This window comes from Prionailurus bengalensis, chromosome A2 (genome assembly GCF_016509475.1).
Source record: "Prionailurus bengalensis isolate Pbe53 chromosome A2, Fcat_Pben_1.1_paternal_pri, whole genome shotgun sequence".
NCBI lineage: Eukaryota > Metazoa > Chordata > Mammalia > Carnivora > Felidae > Prionailurus > Prionailurus bengalensis.
Window position 1 is genome coordinate 24508722 of NC_057348.1, and position 18323 is coordinate 24527044.

Here is an 18323-nt window from a genome sequence, read left to right on the forward strand (position 1 = left end):
CCATTCTGCAGACCTCCCAATTGTGGCCACCATGATAGTTACCGCTTTGCAAGTTTATGTCTTTTTCTTGCAGTTAGGAGTGTTATCAATAAAAATTTCAAATGATGCCTTTCCCAGTCAAATTAAAACATTTTAAAATGTGGAGCCAACAACAGGATTAGAATGGAAAAATACAAATGATACCAGGATTTTATTCTGTATATTTTTTTTCACCAAATCCCTTAATTTATTAATTTTAAAGATATTCCTTGCAAGTCTTGAAAGTGAGACAATGCACCCTCACACAGCACTGGGGTAATTTGACTGTCTTAAAAGTTGGTTTTGTCATATGCTACTAACTTCTTAAAAAAACACTTCACTTTTAAATGCCATGACGATGATGTTCATTAAACAAAAGTCTACCTCAAAAAAGTCATTTCAAATATCCTTTGAAGCTTGGACTGAAGTGATTGAAAAGGACTTCACTGCTTGCCAGTCAACCATGGCAGGAGGGCAGAAGGAAAGTTGAAATTACTGGTTAAAAGTAAAGGAGCACTGCTTATAAATTCCACCTTATATATTGTGGCAAATATTATTTCCACCCACTTAAAAAAAAACCTCTTTTGCTTAAAATGTGTGAATTCAGAAGGATCAGTTCCTCAAGTAACTGGAATCATTTGCAAAGCCCTGTTTGAATGCATTTATCTCACAGTCCCTGGAGACCACAAAGCATTCCCAACTCCTAGTCACAGTTAACCTGTATACACAAGAGTCTGAGACTCATCATGAAGTGGGGCAGAGGGCCCACCTCAATGCAGAAAACCAAGAAACAAGGAGTCATGCTTGTTATGTTCTTTTCTCCATGTATGAGCAACATATTCATTGTCAAAAGCTTGATTTTTATGATCCACCTTGAAAACTGACAGCCCAAGTTTGCTTTCTGGCTGTGTTATCAAACTGAAACATCTTTGGCTGAAAAAATGCCACCACTGGTTCAGAAAACACTTCCTGATCCTCCAGTAGCACCTTGCTGAGGAAACAATCTCCCTGAAGAAATGATCAGCTCCACTTCTGTTAAAATGCATTTAATTTTTTACCTTGCAAATGTACAACATGTGTATCATAGACAATTTAAAGATCACCTGAGTCTCCAACACAAGGAGGAAACACAGGAAGATACCATTGTCCATTCTTTTATTTTTTTAAACAAAGTACGCATGCATAAGTATATGTATATACACATAATCATAAACATCTTTAAAGATATAAAAAGTAAATACTATACAATAAATTCTTAGTATACTAGGATTCCAGACTTCATGAAAATGGTCCCCTCTCCACATACTGGGAAATATCCTCCATTATTATGGCCATAATGTAAATGTTATTATAGCCACAGTGATACTATGAGGATTTAAGTCACAGAGTTATTCATTCTTAATGCTTCATAGCCAATACAGGGTTCTACCTAGTAAGCACTGAACAGGAGTGAACTCACCTGTTAAGACATGATTCGAAAACTTACATGAACTTTGCCATGAAGATTAAATGAGACACTGTAGGTCAGCTCCTTGACATAAAAAAAAGCACTCAATCCACAGGGGCCCTTCTAGAAAGCACTAAATTTCTGTATAAGAGCTCAGGGTTTGCAGTCCAAGACCCTGTCTCTCACTATTGTGTGACGTTAAGCAAGTTACACATCCTCTCTGAAGCTCTATTTCCTCATCTTAAAAATGAGGTCAATAATACCAACCTCACAAGTTGTAAGTCAAGTTTAAAATAAGTACCACATGGGAGGAACATCTGGGTGGCTCAGTTGGTTGAGCATCTGACTCTTAATTTCAGCTCGGGTCATGATCTAGGGATTCTTAAGTTCAAGCCCTGCATTGGGCTCCACACTGACTGTGCTGAGCCTACTTAGGATTCTTTTTCCCTCTCTCTGCCCCTTTCCCATGTTCCCTCTCTCTCTCCCTCTCTCAAAGTAAATAAACAAACTTTAAAAAAATAAAAATAAATAAAGTATCACATGGGGAACATTTAGCTATAGTTCCTGAAACTCAATCTAGTAGCCACAAGACACTCAACAGCCATTTGAGCAATGAAATTAAAGAAGTCCAACACCAAAGGTCATGAGATTATGGGTCCCACCTTGTCCAACACCTTGCACCTGATGGATGCTCTATAAAATATTATCAAATGATGCTTCATTTAGGCAAGTCGAGGGAAGCATCTGTCTGAAGTACAGCAGACTGAAGCACTTCTAAGTAGATGCAGTAACTCATGAAATAATCAATCCAGCAGTGTTTGTAACCCCATAAATACCATTCCCTTTCTCAAGGAAAGTCAATTTGCTTGAGTGTGGAATCATAGAGGACCAGCTTTAATCAAAACATAAAACCTTAACATTATCCAATAATCACCTTAGCAACATTAGCCTTCAATTATATGAGATATAAATGGACCTTTCATACAGCTTACATACTTTAATCTTCAAAGATACTGAACATTTATTTCTGTTTGTCTTCTTTCCTTCCTTTATTTATATGCTTTTAAACAGTAGAAGGAAGATGAAGTCCAATTAAGATTTTGTGTGGAATTATCATCAACCAGTGACAATGAAATCACTGAGTATTTATGGTAGTATAAATCAGTTCTCTATCATATATCCATATACCAAACAAAGTGTTGGCTGGATAAAAGCAAGAACCATATCCAGTCATTCAAAACTTATGTGTTGAATGAAAAAATGCACAGAATCTATAGGACAGGGAGAGATCTTTAATGTGAAATTCTTGGAAATGCTTCAGGGCATCTGTAAACTGCCTAAAATTATATACATGATTGCATGTGAATATAAACGTATATGTGCCAAGGTAAATTTTTCTGATGAGAGAGCCTATAGATTGCATGAAGTTCTCTTCTATACTGATTACATTAAAAAAAAAAACACAAAAATGTTATGGACTCTTCTATGGAGCTGCCACTAACCTAATCTGGATATATTGCCCCTTCCCTTGCCTTTGTGAACGCAAAATCCCTACATACCTGTTAATAGGTTCTGAAGTGTCTACTTTTAAACAAGTAGAACTCTTCCCTGACCTATTTGGAACAGAAATGAGTACAAAAGCAAGCATAATATGCCACTGTCATATAACACATCTTCCAGAAAACATGCAAAAGAGTTGCCAGGCCTGGCAGTTTGGAAATCATGCCGGGCTGGGGAAAAGTGTTACCTGCCGGAAAACAGAAGGAAGTCTCTTAATTTGGGGATAGAACAAAATAGATGGCACTTTCATAGTACCTTCATTTCTCTGTATCACTCTAAGACATAAAAAAGTGACCAAATTAAAATATAAAAGTTGTGGCTTGGTAAATGCAACCACAAATTCAAAAGAGACCCACTGAGGCAGAACACAGAGAACCCATGATTAACGAAGTGAGATGGGAGGCACCTGGGTGGCTCAGTTGGTTAAACGTCCGACTTCAGTTCAGGTCATGATCTCCTGGTTCATGGGTTCGAGCCCCGCGTTGGGCTCTGTGCTGATGGCTCAGAGCCTAGAGCCTGCTTCAGATTCTGTGTCCCCTTCTCTCTAGGCCCCTTCCCCACTCATACTCTGTCTCTGTCCTTCTCTCAAAAATAAACATTAAAAAAAAAAAAAGAAGTGAGGTAGGGTATTCCCCAAACATCCCTGACTTATAATAGTAATAATAATAACAGTAATGATGGTAATCAACACAATTTATAGCTAGAACCCTTTGCTAGAGTCAAAGCACTTTTCACATAGATGCATCATGCTGGCACAGTGACTGCCATTTCATAAATCAAGGCATAGAGGCTCAGACAAGTTATTAAATGGGGGGGGGGGGTGCGAAGGCATGTCCACACATCTCCTGCTTCTAAATGCTCTGTTCTTCACACACTTTACTTCAGATCATAGAATAATAGCTAGGCCTTTCTTCTCCTTAACTTATGAATATGTTGGTAAGTATCACTGAAATACAGAAAAATAAGGTGCTAAAAAAGCCCATTCACTATTATCTCTACTGCCATGGAATTAATATGTTGGCAGATGGAGGTAAGTTGGTACATAGAAAACATCAAGGGAAGTAGCAAAACAAGAAACTTGGCTTTGGGGTCCTTTGAAGCCGGTTTAAAAAGGTAAAATGTTATATTACAAGCTATGTGGTATATATCTGTGTGCGTGTAATTATTATTCCATTGATTTATTGCACACATGTCAAAGAGCGTCTGGGCATTTATACAAGTTAAAACAAACCAACCCAGGAGCCAAGCCACATAGCCGCAAACCGAGACAACTTGCCTCCCACCCTTCATTCTACTACCTCCTAAACGCAAATCCCCTGGTAGCAAAAGCCCTCCTTGCAGAGATGAACCTTTAAGCCAGTGGCATCTGTCCTTTATATCATATTCTAAGAGTAGCCAACTGGCTAGTTGATGGCACAGATTTTCCAGATAAACCAGCAAGGCTCTTCCCATTCTAGAGACAGCCCTCTTCTGTTTTGGCAAGAGCTTTTAGGAATGACCCAGGAATCTAATTGGAAGGAACAATCACATGTAACCTCCTCCAAGAATAAGCACCATATCTCTCATATGAGTGTAAACTCAGGTCTTTCACTGTAGGGTGTAATGAAACAGAACATATCTCATTCACTGAGTACTTGCCCACTAACTCACCACCAGTTAGGTAGGGAGACTTATTTCTGTCTGTTTCTCCAAGAAGCAGGAAAATCACTTTAATGTACTTTACCCTGTTGGCAAAAATCCTTTGCTTATGATCCAACAATTAGAGCTAATTTCAACCTAAATTGCTTCCCCTTAGAGATGGACATCATTAGATAACTTTCTCCATTTCCATTTACAAAGATTTTAAAGGAAGAAAAAAGGCAAAAGAAATTTCCTTGGATGTTTCAGCTGATAAAATCATTAATCTCACACACCCAACTTCAAAGCAGGAAACCAGAAAATCTTCTTTCTCTGCACTTGAGAATAATTTTTTCTACTTCAAAGCACCATCTCTTTATTGGGTCATTTTAATTATTGAGCATGGGACAGAAGCTATCCTAATGTCACCACTGTCTTTTTCATGAAAAATGTATAGGTCTAATTTGGACTACATTAATTTGAGAGGAGTAAAATACTGAGGAGAGTATAAGAAAAGGGAAAGAGGCCAGAGGATATGGCACTCATCTGTGCAAGGTAGTGAGAGGGAGGTAGTGAGCCTTTCTGAGCTGACTTTTCTTTCTTTCCTGCTGAAAAGGAACCATCAAGAAGCCTGACTCCCTGTTTGAGTAATACCACAGCAGACTGCCTTGCTTCTCAAATTTCCTTCTACCTAATACACAGCAACAGAATTACACTAACTTTATTAGTAATGCTGGTATTTCCCCAACCCAACACAACTGTGTGTTGTGAATAACCACTGTGAAAACAAAACTGGACCCCCGTTCTACAACAGGGGTCAGCAAACAATCTGGCCCTGTTCAGAGTACAACTGCTAGAGAGAGGACCAGCCAGGCATTCCAACTCCCACTCAACCCTCTTCCTACAAAATCACAATGCCAGGGCTTGGGAAACTTTTCCTGTACAGGGCCAGAGAGTAAATATTTTCAGTTTTAAGGGCCAGATGGTCTCTGTCGCTATTAAATCGTTCTGTTAATGCACAAAAGCAGCTAAAGACAACACGTAGATGACAGGGTGCAGCTATGTTCTAATAAAATTTTATTTACAAAGACAGGTATAAGGCAAGATTTGTCCCACAAGCCATAGTTTTTAACCCCTATTTAGACAAGTGCTAGATAGCAGAAATGTTCTACAGCTGTGCTTTCTCATTCACTAGTCAGCAGTCACATGTGACTATTAAATACTTGAAGTATGGCTAGTGTGCTATGGCTAGCAATGTGCTAAGAAACTACATTTTAAATCTTACTGAATCTCAATTAAATTTGAATGGCCACATGTGACTAGTGGCTACAGTATTAGCACAGTTCTAGATACTATTCACTGCAGCCTCCTCAAACGAGATACAAGCTGTCTTCCAATTTATGGCATAGTTCAAATGTTTGCCTTGCAAAATAAAGTATCCATGCTTTCAAATTCACAATAAAACTACATAAAACTGAAAATAATTTTCTTAAATGTGAGATATCTACATCACTGAGGCCAAAATGATCATTTTGGTTTGCAGCAATCAAACAACTGCCTATTAGCCAATGTCAAGTGCATAGGGGCTGAGTCAGGTCCATGCCAAGGCCTATCCAATCTGGAAGTTGTTTCCTTTCACCTCTGGACACTCTGCTGCACCCTGACTGAGGCCACAGGCCTACTCCATGGCCATATTATTTCTAAGGAAAATCTAAACCTCCCCACAGACCCAAAAGCATATATGTACAAAAACACAGCTTAAAGAGTTCAAGAGAGAACATGTAACTCAATTAGATTGCCTTCTCCTACAGTAATCCACTTAACATACTGCCTCAACAGAAAACATCAGGGAGATTCATCGCATTCTTTGCTATTGCCCACATGCAATAATTTATTTTCTGGCAACTGTTTTATTTACATAGTAACTAGCTTGTGTTTTGCCTATCTTAGCAGGCCCAAAGATATAATCCAATGAGGAGAAGCAAGGAAATAGGACAGTAACTTATATTAGGCTTTCTTCTAAGTTTGAATAAGAAATAACAAACCAGCACTTCTTTCCAATTAGCAATAAGTGCACCTCGGAAAAACCTCATTGGCTTAGATACTGTCACTGCACAAAACTTAAACCAACATTTCTTTCAAGAAACTCATACAAAAATCGGCTTTCTTCAATGAGTAAAAGAATCTTGAAAAGTAAAGATACCCTTTAGGAAGTAACAAACCCCTGGAATCATGGGTGCCAGGACGGGGAACCTATACAGACACACAGTAAGTAAGGCAGATGACATTCTGACTTTGTTATGATTTTTCATAAAACCATTCTAGATCCAATGATTTATTTGTGGTTCCCAAATCCAAAAAACTCTGAAAAAAATGAAAAAAAAATTCCAGAGTGAAGCAAACTCTTTTGATGGCACAATCAGACATGAACTGATAGTATGCTACTTACACAGTCTTAATTTATCTTACTTTAGTATGCGGAATTTTTTCTCTGCAGATATAGTCATGTGTTTGTTTACAAGGTGTTACTATATCCCCACTGGGAGTTTTATGCAATCTAGGATACATGCAATGGGTCTTACCTTTCTAAAATCCCCGGAATATCTGACATCCAAAACAAATCTGGCCTCAAAGGTTTGGATCTTCTAAAGAAAGCTGTCCAGGTAGGACGTTTTCTATCAACTCAACGTCTGGTGCCTGGCATCATGAAACAGTGCCTTACCTCAGTCTGAAGGATGGCAGCCCTCTGTTCTTTGGCAGTAAGCGACTCTTTAAGCACTTCAATGTGTTGCTTGCAATCTGAATTTTGATTGCTAAGAGTTTCAAGCTTTGTTTGTAAGGCAAGAAGTTCTGACTCCTTCTTTGAAAGCTCCTGCTTCAGCTGATCAATCTGTGAAACAGCAACAAAATTGCAAGAAATTAGAAGCCACAGTTCCTATTCTTTACATTTGAGAACTACCAATGTCTCTTAATTTTCAATAGTCAGTGATCATTACTCCAACAAGGCAAGCCATGAGTTTGCCTAAAAATGGCCTTGGGGGGGGGGCACCTTGGTGGTTCAGTCGGTTTAGCGTCCACCTTTAGCTCAGGTCATGATCTCACGGTTCATGAGTTTGAGCCCCACATCAGGCTCACTGCTGTCAGAGCAGAGCCCACTTGGGATCCTCTGTCCCCTTCTGTCTGCCCCTCCCTGGCATGAGCTTTCTCAAAAATAAATAAACATTAAAAAAAAAACCAAAAAGATGGCTTTGGAAGTTCTTACAGGTCTGGAGAGGCTCTGTAAAGATGGCGGAGAGTACAGAAAATAGAAAGGTAAGGTCAGCAGACTGTCTTCTACCATCAACCCCACTCAGAACAAAGCTTCACAGTGGAATGGCGGCTTCCTGAACAGACTTACCCATGAAATCACATATACTATTCACCATTATCCTCAGAAGGGTCAACAGATTGCTAATGAAGGTAATTAACCCAAGACATACCCTGGTCCTTCTCTGCCATTCCACAGTGGAAATGATCATTCAAGGGCATCGTTTGACAAAAAAGAATTCTTACCCCCCTCCAAAAAAGTAAGCATTAAAGATTTTTTGTTTATATTAAATACTGACAAGATACAAAATAACATAAAATGATGTAAAGTATAAGGAAAAATAATACAAGAAACATCCATCATTCAATTCAGCAAAAAGATCATTAGAATTACCTGTGTCCCAACCCATTTCTATCTCCTTTAGAAATAATTATCACCCTCAATTTTGTGTTTGTCATTTTCTTGCTTACCTTTTTACCATATATTTTTTTGCATTTCAACTTTATTTGTTGTGTATTTCTTTTTAGTACTTTGCTTTTTTCTACTCAATCTTACGTCCTGAAGATTAAATCATGTTATTGTACATGAAATTTGTTCATTTTCACTGAATTCCACTGTAAGACTTCACCACAATTCATTTGCCCATTCTGCTATTAATAGACATTTTGGTTTGTTTCCAGGTTTTTTTGTTGAAACAAAAAGTGCTATTCTGAACATTCTTATATATATTACCTGGTATATGTAGCAAAAATAATCTAGGAGTTAAATTGCTGGGCTACATAGTATGCACATCCTTAACTTCACTGAGGAACACCAAAATGTTTACCAAAGCTGTTATATTCACTTTCAGGGTCCCAAGCAGTGTGTAAGTGTGCCAGTCATGCCACATCTTCGCCGATGTCTCATGTCACCAGACATTTACATTTGTGCCAGCCTGACAGAGTTGTGGTAAATGATCTCCAAAGATGACTGTCACTTGTCCACACACGCTGCTCCTCACAACTAGAGGTAGAGTCTGTTTACCCTACTCTTGAACCTGGGCTAAACTGTGGCTTACTTCAACAGCTAGATGCAGCCAAAGTGTCAGCATGCCTGTTCTGGACCTTGTCTATAGGAGGACGGGCAGCTGGAAGCTGGCCACCATGTTAGAAGTCTAACTGCCCCCCTGACCACCAAGCTGTGAAGAAGCCCATACCAGACACATGGACCGGCCAGGCAGAAAGACAGAGAGGCCTGGTAGAAATTGTGGCTCCTTCATCTTGTTCTTGGTCTTAAAGGGAAGAATTTCAATGTTTCATCATTAAGTTTGATGTTTGTTTTAGCTTTTTATAGGCGCTCTTAAGTTTCAGAAAGTTCCCTTTTATTACAACTTTGCCAAGAGTTGTTTTTTTTTAATCATTAAGGAATGTTTAATATTAATAAACATTTTATTCTGCATCTCATGATTTATCACACTTTTCACCTTTAATATGTTATTGTAATGAATTACACTAATGGATTTTTAAAATACTCAGCTCTCTTTGCACAACTATGAATAACTCCACTTAGTCATAATGTACTGTATTTTTTATATGTTACTGGATTCAGCTTGCTATTTTGTCAGGATCTTTCATCTATGTTTATGGATAAGACTGGTTTGTAATTTTCCCATTTTGTGCTGTCCTTGTCAGGTTTTAGTACCAATTTAGAGTGCTCCTTTTTTTTAATGTGTTCTGAAATGTTTTGTGTAAAATTAAAATCTTCCCATTAGTGTTATTAGAAATCAACAGTAAAATCAGCTAAAGCTGGCATTTTCTTTCTCCAAAGACCATTACTTACTTCATCCATCATTAGTGGTTAAAGGAATATTCATGTTTCTAATTATTTGAATCAATTCTGATAACTTTTTTCTCCTAAGAATTTTTCATTTTATCTAAATACTCACCTTTACCTAGCAGGAAATTTTCATAAAACCACTTATCTTTTGATATCTATGGCATCTATGACTGTCTTCTTCATCCTAATACTCTTCAGTTTTACTCTCTTTTTCTTGATGAGTCTCAGCAGAGGCATGTCATGTTAAATAATCTCTTCAAAGAGTCAATTTTGGCTGTGTTGGTCGTCTAACATTCTTATTTTCTTTTTTTTTTTTAATTTTTTTAACATTTTATTTTATTTTTGAGACAGAGAGAGAGCATGAACAGGGGAGGGTGAGAGAGAGAGGGAGACACAGAATCTGAAACAGGCTCCAGGCTCTGAGCTGTCAGCACAGAGTCCGACGCGGGGCTCGAACTCACGGACTGCGAGATCATGACCTGAGCCGAAGTCGGACGCTTAACCGACTGAGCCACCCAGGCGCCCCAAGTTTGATACATAATATTGATATTGTTGCTCAGTCCTAAATATTTTCTGATCTCCATATATATTTTTCTTCAACTCACAAATAATTATGCTTCTTACTCAACAAATACATGGACGTTTCCTAGTTATCCTTGTGTTTTTTCTTGCTTGCTTTGCTTTGTGAATAGAGAACAAGGTCTCTAATACACTAATCATTTGAAATTAGTGTATCTTGCTTTATGACAGAGTATGCGGTCTTTTATCATAAATGTATTTTGTGCACTGTGTGCTAGAAAACAATATGTATCCAAAATTGTTGAGTGCAAGTCTATAATCATTGGCTCAAAAATGGTTTCTTTGCCTTAAAGTCTGTAACACCTTTGTCACAGTTAATATTTGGCTAATGTGTCTTTTTTCATTTTCAATGTATCATTAACTTTATGTTGTAGATGTCTCTTGCAAATAGCATATATCCATATTCTTTTATCCTCTCTGATAAAATTAAATGGAGCATTTATTACCATTACAGACATACGTGACTTATTTCAACCACCTACCTTGTGCTTTCTAAACATATTGCCATTTCTATTTCTCTTCATTCTTGCCTTTTGAAAGATTTTTTTATCCTATTTTTTTTGCCTCTACTCATTTAAGACTTATACCTTTATTTATATTTATTTGATTTCATTTATTTCTAACCTTTAAGTTATTACCCTAGAAATTATAGCTTGCTTACATTTTTAACTTACCTAAGTCTAAAGTCAATCTATGCTTATTTTCTTTCAGAAAAATATAAGGATCTTGAGACACTTTCAGTTCAGCCACCATCCCCTTGACATACATGTTATTGCTGTCATGTATTTTAGTTCTTTCCTGTTTTGTTTTTAACTCATCATTACTTTTTTTAAAAAAAAAAAATTTTATGTTTATTTATTTTTGAGAGAGAGAAGCAGCATGCAAGCAGGGGAGGGGCAGAGAGAGAGGGAGACACCGAATCTAAAGCAGGCTTCAGGCTCTGAGCTATCAGCACAGAGCCTGACACGGGCTAGAGCCACAAACCACAAGATCATGACCTGAGCCAAAGTCGGATGCTTAACCGACCGAGCCACCCAGACGCCCGTCATCATTACTTTCTTTACAGTCCATGTTTATTTAGATTTACCACATTTGTCACTATGTTTGTTCAATATTATTCCTTCATATCAGATGTTCTGTTAGAAATCTCCTTATACCTGAAACTAATCATTTAAATTTCTTTTAGTGGGATTTTTTTGGTGGCAAACTCAATTTTTTTGTCTAAAAATACCACATCATTCTTTTTTTAATATTGTTGCTGAGCATTAAAAGTAATTTTCTAGGTTAAGTGATATTTTTTTCTCTCAGCCATCTTCTGGCTAACATAAGCTTTTAAGAAGTCAAGCTATCACTCCAAATTCAATCCTTTACAGGTAATGGGACTTTTTCCATTAGCTGCTTTTTAAAATAGCTTTATTGAAATATAATTTATATGCCATACAATTCAACCACTTAAGTCACAGAGTTGATGGTTTTTAGTATATTCACAGAATTGTGCAATCATCATCATAATCAAACTTTAGTGCATTTTCTTCATTCCAAAAAGAAACCTCGTAACAATTAGAAGTCACTCTCCATATTCCCCACTCTCTACCCCCAGCCCTAAGCAACTAGTAATATACTTTCTGTTTCTACGAATTAGCCTATCCTGGGAATTTTACATAAATGGAATCTTGTAATATATGTATTTTGTGACTGTCTTCTCTCACATAGCATGACATTTCAAGGTTCATTCATATTGTAGTATGTACCTGTACTTCATTCTTTTTTATTGTTGAGTAATACTACACTGAATGAATATGCCACATTTTGTCTATCCATTCACCAGTTGAGGGACACTCACATTGTTTCCATGTTCTGGCTACTATGGATAATGCTTCTAAGAACATTCATATGCAAGTCTGTGTGGACATATGTTTTTATTTCTCTTGTGTACATATATATAGGTGTGGAACTTCTAGGCCATATGATAACTGTATGTTTAGCATTCTGAGGAACTTCTAAACTGTTTTCCAAAATGACTGCACCATTTCACATCCCCACTACCAATATATGAAGGTTCTAATTTCTTCATACTCTCACCAAAACTTGTTAATCTATCTTTTTACTTATAGCCATTCCAGTGGGTATGAAGTAATATGCCATCGTGGTTTTGATTTCTCTAATGACTAATCATATTAAGCATCTTTTCATATACTTATTAGCCATTCATATATCTACTTTGGACAAATGTTCTAACTGCTTTTTAATTTTTTTAATGTTTATTTAATTTTGAGAGAGAGACAGACAATGTAAGTGGGGAAGGGGAGAGAGAGAAACAAGGAGACACAGAATCCAAAGCAGGCTCCAGGCTCCAAGCTGTCAGCACAGAGCTCAACGTGGGGCTCAAGCTCATGAACTGCAAGATTATGACCTGAGCCGATGTCAGACGCTCAACCGACTGAGCCACCCAGGCATCCCTCTAACGGCTTTTTAAAACATTTTCTTTGCCTCTGAGATTTTATGTAAATGGGCAGATTTCTTTTCCTCTTTGGGGTACTCAAAGAGTCATGAATTTATAGACTTGTATCTATCATTAGTTTTGGAAAATTCTCAGCTTTCCACTCTTCAAATATGGCTTCTGTGTAGTGATTTTATCCCTACTCCATCTCTCTTTTCCTCTAGAACTCTGATTAGACAGATGCCAAACCTGTTTATTCTGTCTTCTATGTATCTTAATTTATCTTTAATGTATTTCATCTTTTTATCTTTTATTTACTTTATACTACTCTGTTTTCTAGCTCATTAAATGTCTTTTCTGCTATGATCATTCCGCAGTTGAACTGATTTATTAAACTTTCAAATTTCCATTTTTATATTTTCCTATTTCTAGACATTCTTTGGTTCTCTTTATTTTTTTATTTTTTTAAAATTTACATCCAAGTTAATTAGCATACAGTGCAACAATGATTTCAGTAGATTCCAGTGATTCATCCCCTATGTATAACACCCAACGTTCCTCCCAACAAGTGTCTTCCTTAATGCCCCTTACCCATTTAGCCCACCCCTCCACCCACAACCCCTCCAACAATCCTCAGTTTGTTCTCCGTATTTAAGAGTCTCTTAGGTTTTGTCCCCCTCCTTGTTTTTTATTATTTTTACTTCCCTCCCCTTATGTTCATCTTTTTGTATCTTAAAGTCCTCATATGAGTGAAGTCATGATATTTGTCTTTCTCCAATTTCACTCTAGTTCCACCTACGTAGTTGCAAATGGCAAGATTTAACTGTTTCTGATTGCCGAGTAATACTCCATTGTGTGTGTGTACACACACACACACACACCATATCTCCTTTATCCACTCATCTGTCGATGGACATTTGGGCTCTTTCCACAGTTTGGCTATTGTCAATAGTGCTCCTATAAACACTGGGGTGCATGTGCCCCTTCAAAAGAGCACACCTGTATCCCTTGTATAAATACCTAGTAGTGCAATTGCTGGGTCATAGGGTAGTTCTATTTTTAATTTTTTGAGGAACCTCCATACTGTTTTCCAGAGTGGCTGCACCAGTTTGCATTCCCACCAACAGTGCAAAAGAGACCTCCTTTCTTCACATCCTTGCCAACATCTGTTGTTGCCTGAGTTGTTAACACTCCAGTTCTGACTGGAGTGAGGTGGTATCTCATTGTGGTTTTAATTTGTATTTCCCTGATGATGACTGATGTTGATGATGACTGATTTTCATGTGTCTGTTAGCCATCTGGATGTCTTCTTTGGAAAAGTGTCTATTCATGTCTTTTGCCCATTTCTTCACTGAATTATTTGGTTTTTGGGGTGTTGAGTTTGTTAAGTCCTTTATAAATTTGTGCTTGGTATCTTTATAGTTTCTTTCCCCTTATTCATATTTTTAATCACCTCTGTTATTTGTTTAAACATATTAAACATGCTTATTTCATAGTGTTTGTCTTAAAACTCCCACTTCTGAAGTCCTTGCCTTCTGATTATACTGTTTGTTCTTTCTACCAGCTATCAATTATGGTAGCTTTTTTTGTTTGTTTTCAAACTTTGTGATTTTTAAAAGATTTTTACTGTGTGCTCGTTTCTTGGACTCTTATCTGGAGAAAAACTTTGAGGTCTAAGCTGAACATGTGGGCCTTCAGAGCATTTGTCTCTGCCGATACCTGGGGCACTATCAACCAAGGACCCTTTAAACTCCATTCTCTACTTGAAGTTTTTGGATCACCTCACATTGTATGTTGGTGCAAGGGCTATCTGTGGTTATGGATTCTTAAAACTAGTTTTTTTTTACCTTTCACTTTGCTCAAAGTTTTAAAATAGATTATTTTCCCTGGATTCTCCTAGTTTAGGTGGAAGAAACATACGGTGGGGAGGTTTTTAGTTTACCCTTGTACTAAGAGTGTGGCTGTCTGGGATCCCAGTTTAATGTGGTAGCGGAATTCCTACTTGGCTTTTCCTCTTGAACAGACCCAGGCTTCTGTCTTTTTTCTTCAGTGCCCCATGACTGTGGAAATTAATGCTCAAGTTCACATATCTAGCAAATGCCAACAAGAAGATAGAACCAGTGCTCTATTATCACTCCAGCCCTCTGCTCTGGCTTAGTTTTGACCCTTGAGATTCTTCCTAACTTTATAGTTCATAAGTACATTTTTAAATTTATCTTTTGAAAATATATTTCATCCAGCACTTTTTGTTCTTTTCAGCAATTAAAACTTGCATAAACAAGAACCAAGCTACTGACAATAACTGTTAAGAATGAATGGAGTGGGGGTACACAAAGAAATAAGACCCCTACCTTTGTAATTGTTCAGGCTGTGCAATTCACTAGAAAGGTTGAGATGGAGTTTCATTTGCAGGATGAAATCAGACTAGATCAGCAGACAAATAGGTTTCATCTTGCTTTCCAAATTTAAAGATTTAGTAGTGACTGGCAGTCATGAGAAGGATTCTGACTATGCTTAAAGATTCACTGACAGGGACTTGTGATTGATTATCAATTTTCTCTGAGTATGTGTGAACAGATGGTGTCACTGACCAGATATATACAGTACATGAAACACAGTTTTTTCTTTATAATTTAATGAATCCTGAGTCTGTTATCATTTTTACCTGCAATAAAAGTAAGTTCCATTTCTCTCGTGCACGCTGTCTCCCATATAATAAGAGCTGAGTATAAATAAAAAGAGGGAAAATCTAAACTAGGATTAACTAAAATTATAAAAGAAATTAAATATGTTGTGATCAGCAAGATCAGCATTCTTTTCTCTTTTTTTAATGTTTATTTATTTATTTTTAAGAGAAAGCACAAGCAGGGAAGGGGGAGGGGGGGGGAGAGAGAGAGACAGAATTTGAAGTAGGCTCCAGGCTCTGAGCTGTCAGCAGAGAGCCTGACACGGGGCTTGAACCCACAAACTGTGAGATCATGACCCGGGCCAAAATTGGACGCTTAACTGACTGGGCCACCCAGGTGCCCCAATATCAGCATACTTCCCATGAGGTATGTTCTAAATCACAGGCAGTTGCAGCTGATAGCACAGTATCTAGTTGATTCCACATATTAAACTGATTCATCTTAAAATAAAACTAAAAAACACTTTGAACTTTAAATACCTAAGCAAAGATGATGTTTATAGTATTAAAAAATGATTTGGGCTAACTTCTACAAGTATCAGAGTAGAAATCTAGTGTAGGAATGGGGTACTGAGAGAGAAATTTAAATAAAATTAACTTGATCAACAGAATGGCATTTAATAGGAAGGAAGAACATGACAGGTTCTACATACACCTACTTTATTCAATAAAAATAGATTGATAATGACAAAACTATTTCAGTCTATAAATATTAAATAGACATTTGCTTTAAATAGCTTTCAGACTATCACTGCCATGAGGTAAATTTTAAATAAATATTTTATGCAGACAATAACAGAAGAGGGCTTTTCTAAGGGGAATATAGTTACAGGGTAGAAAATCATATTCTTCCATAAAAAATATGCCTTGTGCTTCTTTTATAGCCATAAACTCAATAAAAATGGAAAGTGATGCAATCAAACATACATGGGAACTGAGGCTGGGGAAGATCTGTCTCTGTGATGGCAAGAAGAAAAGCCAATCGGAATTACATCACATGCTTTATATGAAGTCCATGTGGACATCAGGAACACTTCATCTCGTCTGAAAGTTCTTCCACCACTTACGTCTGTGACACAACCAACACCCTGAAAACATTCCCTTGCCAAGGAAAACAGCTTCTTTTTCACTGCAGATACAGTTCTCATGTCTAGAAAGTGATATGCTTATTATCATGCCGTTTGGGTTATGAGGTTTGTAATCCTTCGGAGGTTAATAAGAAAATGTGTTACAAATTCAGAATAAAAGAAGAGATCTAAGACAGCAGAGTGGTGTCTTTGGCAAACTCTGAAAACAGAGGGAGTGACTAATACAGAAGTACTGAGATCAGTAGATGAAAAATGTAAAAATGTGTTACACTGGAAACAAAGCCTCGAATAGAACAGGGGATACCATCATTCTTTCCCTGCCAGAAAAACAATTATTTACATGGTACATTCCATTCTTAAAGGTTTAACAGTGCTCCTGAAGGTAACTCATGCTTTCCATTGCCTCTAGATTCTGTTCTCACAGTCTGAGTCCTCTAAGTTTTGGCGCTAAGAGTAGAAATTGGAGTTTCTAGAAACTGGAGGCCCAGGAGGCCTCCCAGAGTCTCAGTTCTCAGGGAAAACAGGCATATGCCAAAGGCCTTGCAAGATGCAGGGATTTCCATCCTGGCCAACTATGTCTGATATCCATGCCTTTGCACAAGTTGAGATTCTAAACTCTATTTTACATTTTTGCAATTCACCTTCTACCTTTGCAAACATGTTGTGTCATGTTTTTTTTTATGATATCATATTTATAAAAGCAATTAGGGTCTTCAATGCTACTTAACTTAATCACAAAGTTTTCAAGAGGCTCTACCAGTCCCAGTCATCTGTTCAGGATCAAATGGAGGTAAAATGCAGTAAAGCTTTACTTATTTTAATAATTAATGCAAGCAGCACTCCTTTATATACCACAACATTGTCTTCATATCAGATTTTCACTGAAACATTTAAAATTATCTATTCTAACATACTTTTATATTTAAAAATAAGTTTATATACAAGAATTATTATTAGCTGCCTTTATTACCTACTTAGAGCAAATAATTACATATTGAGATTGAGACTGATTTGAGGTCATGCCCTGTTAATGAAAAGCAATCAAATGTTGAGTCAATTTTATCACCAATGGGTCATAAAAACAATTTTCAGCTAAAATGTCCCCCCTAAAAACCAAATAGAACACAAATATGTGTTTATCCAATTTTAGGATTTTTTTTTCATAATCAGGTTGAATTTTTGTATCTTATTTTTTTTTAATTTTTTAAAAGGTTTATTTATATTTGAGAGAGAGAGAGAGAGAGAGAGAGAGAGAGAGAGAGAACATAAGCAGGGGAGGGGCAGAGAGAGACAGAGACAGAGTCTGAAGCAGGCTCCAGGCTCTCAGCTGTCAGCACAGAGCCTGATGCCAGGCTGGAACCCATGAACCATGAGATCATAACCTAAGCTGAGGTCGGACGCTTAACTGACAGAGCCACTCAGGTGCCCATTATTTTTTTATTTAAAAGTATCAAACTTCCAAATAATCATAATAGAACTCATTTTAGATTTCTTTTAAAGAAATACTCAGATTGAAGAGCACTTCCAAGCCCGCTGCCTTTGCAAACAGTAATCACTCCTAAGGAGCCTCTCCAAAACAGCAGGTAAGAAGAAGTTCCCTGGGGTACTTTTAAAAAGCTTTCTAGGTGCACCTGAGTGGCTCAGTCATTTGAGCATCCAACTTCGGCTCAGGTCATGATCTCACTGGCTCATGAGTTCGAGCCCTGCATCAGGCACTGTGCTGACATCTCAGAGCTTGGAGCCTGCTTTGGATTCTGTGTCTCCCT

General features: G+C 37.3%; 1 protein-coding gene across 13 annotated transcripts in view; it reads right to left on the reverse strand.

Annotated features, from left to right (window-relative positions):
• Positions 1–18323, reverse strand: part of ERC2 (ELKS/RAB6-interacting/CAST family member 2) — a 923107-nt gene that overhangs the window by 592835 nt on the left and 311949 nt on the right. For all 13 annotated transcript variants that reach the window (XM_043587674.1, XM_043587670.1, XM_043587678.1 and 10 more), the window contains one exon: positions 7365–7532. In XM_043587674.1, coding sequence (XP_043443609.1) covers positions 7365–7532 — 168 coding nt within the window. The remainder of the gene's footprint in view (positions 1–7364; positions 7533–18323) is intronic.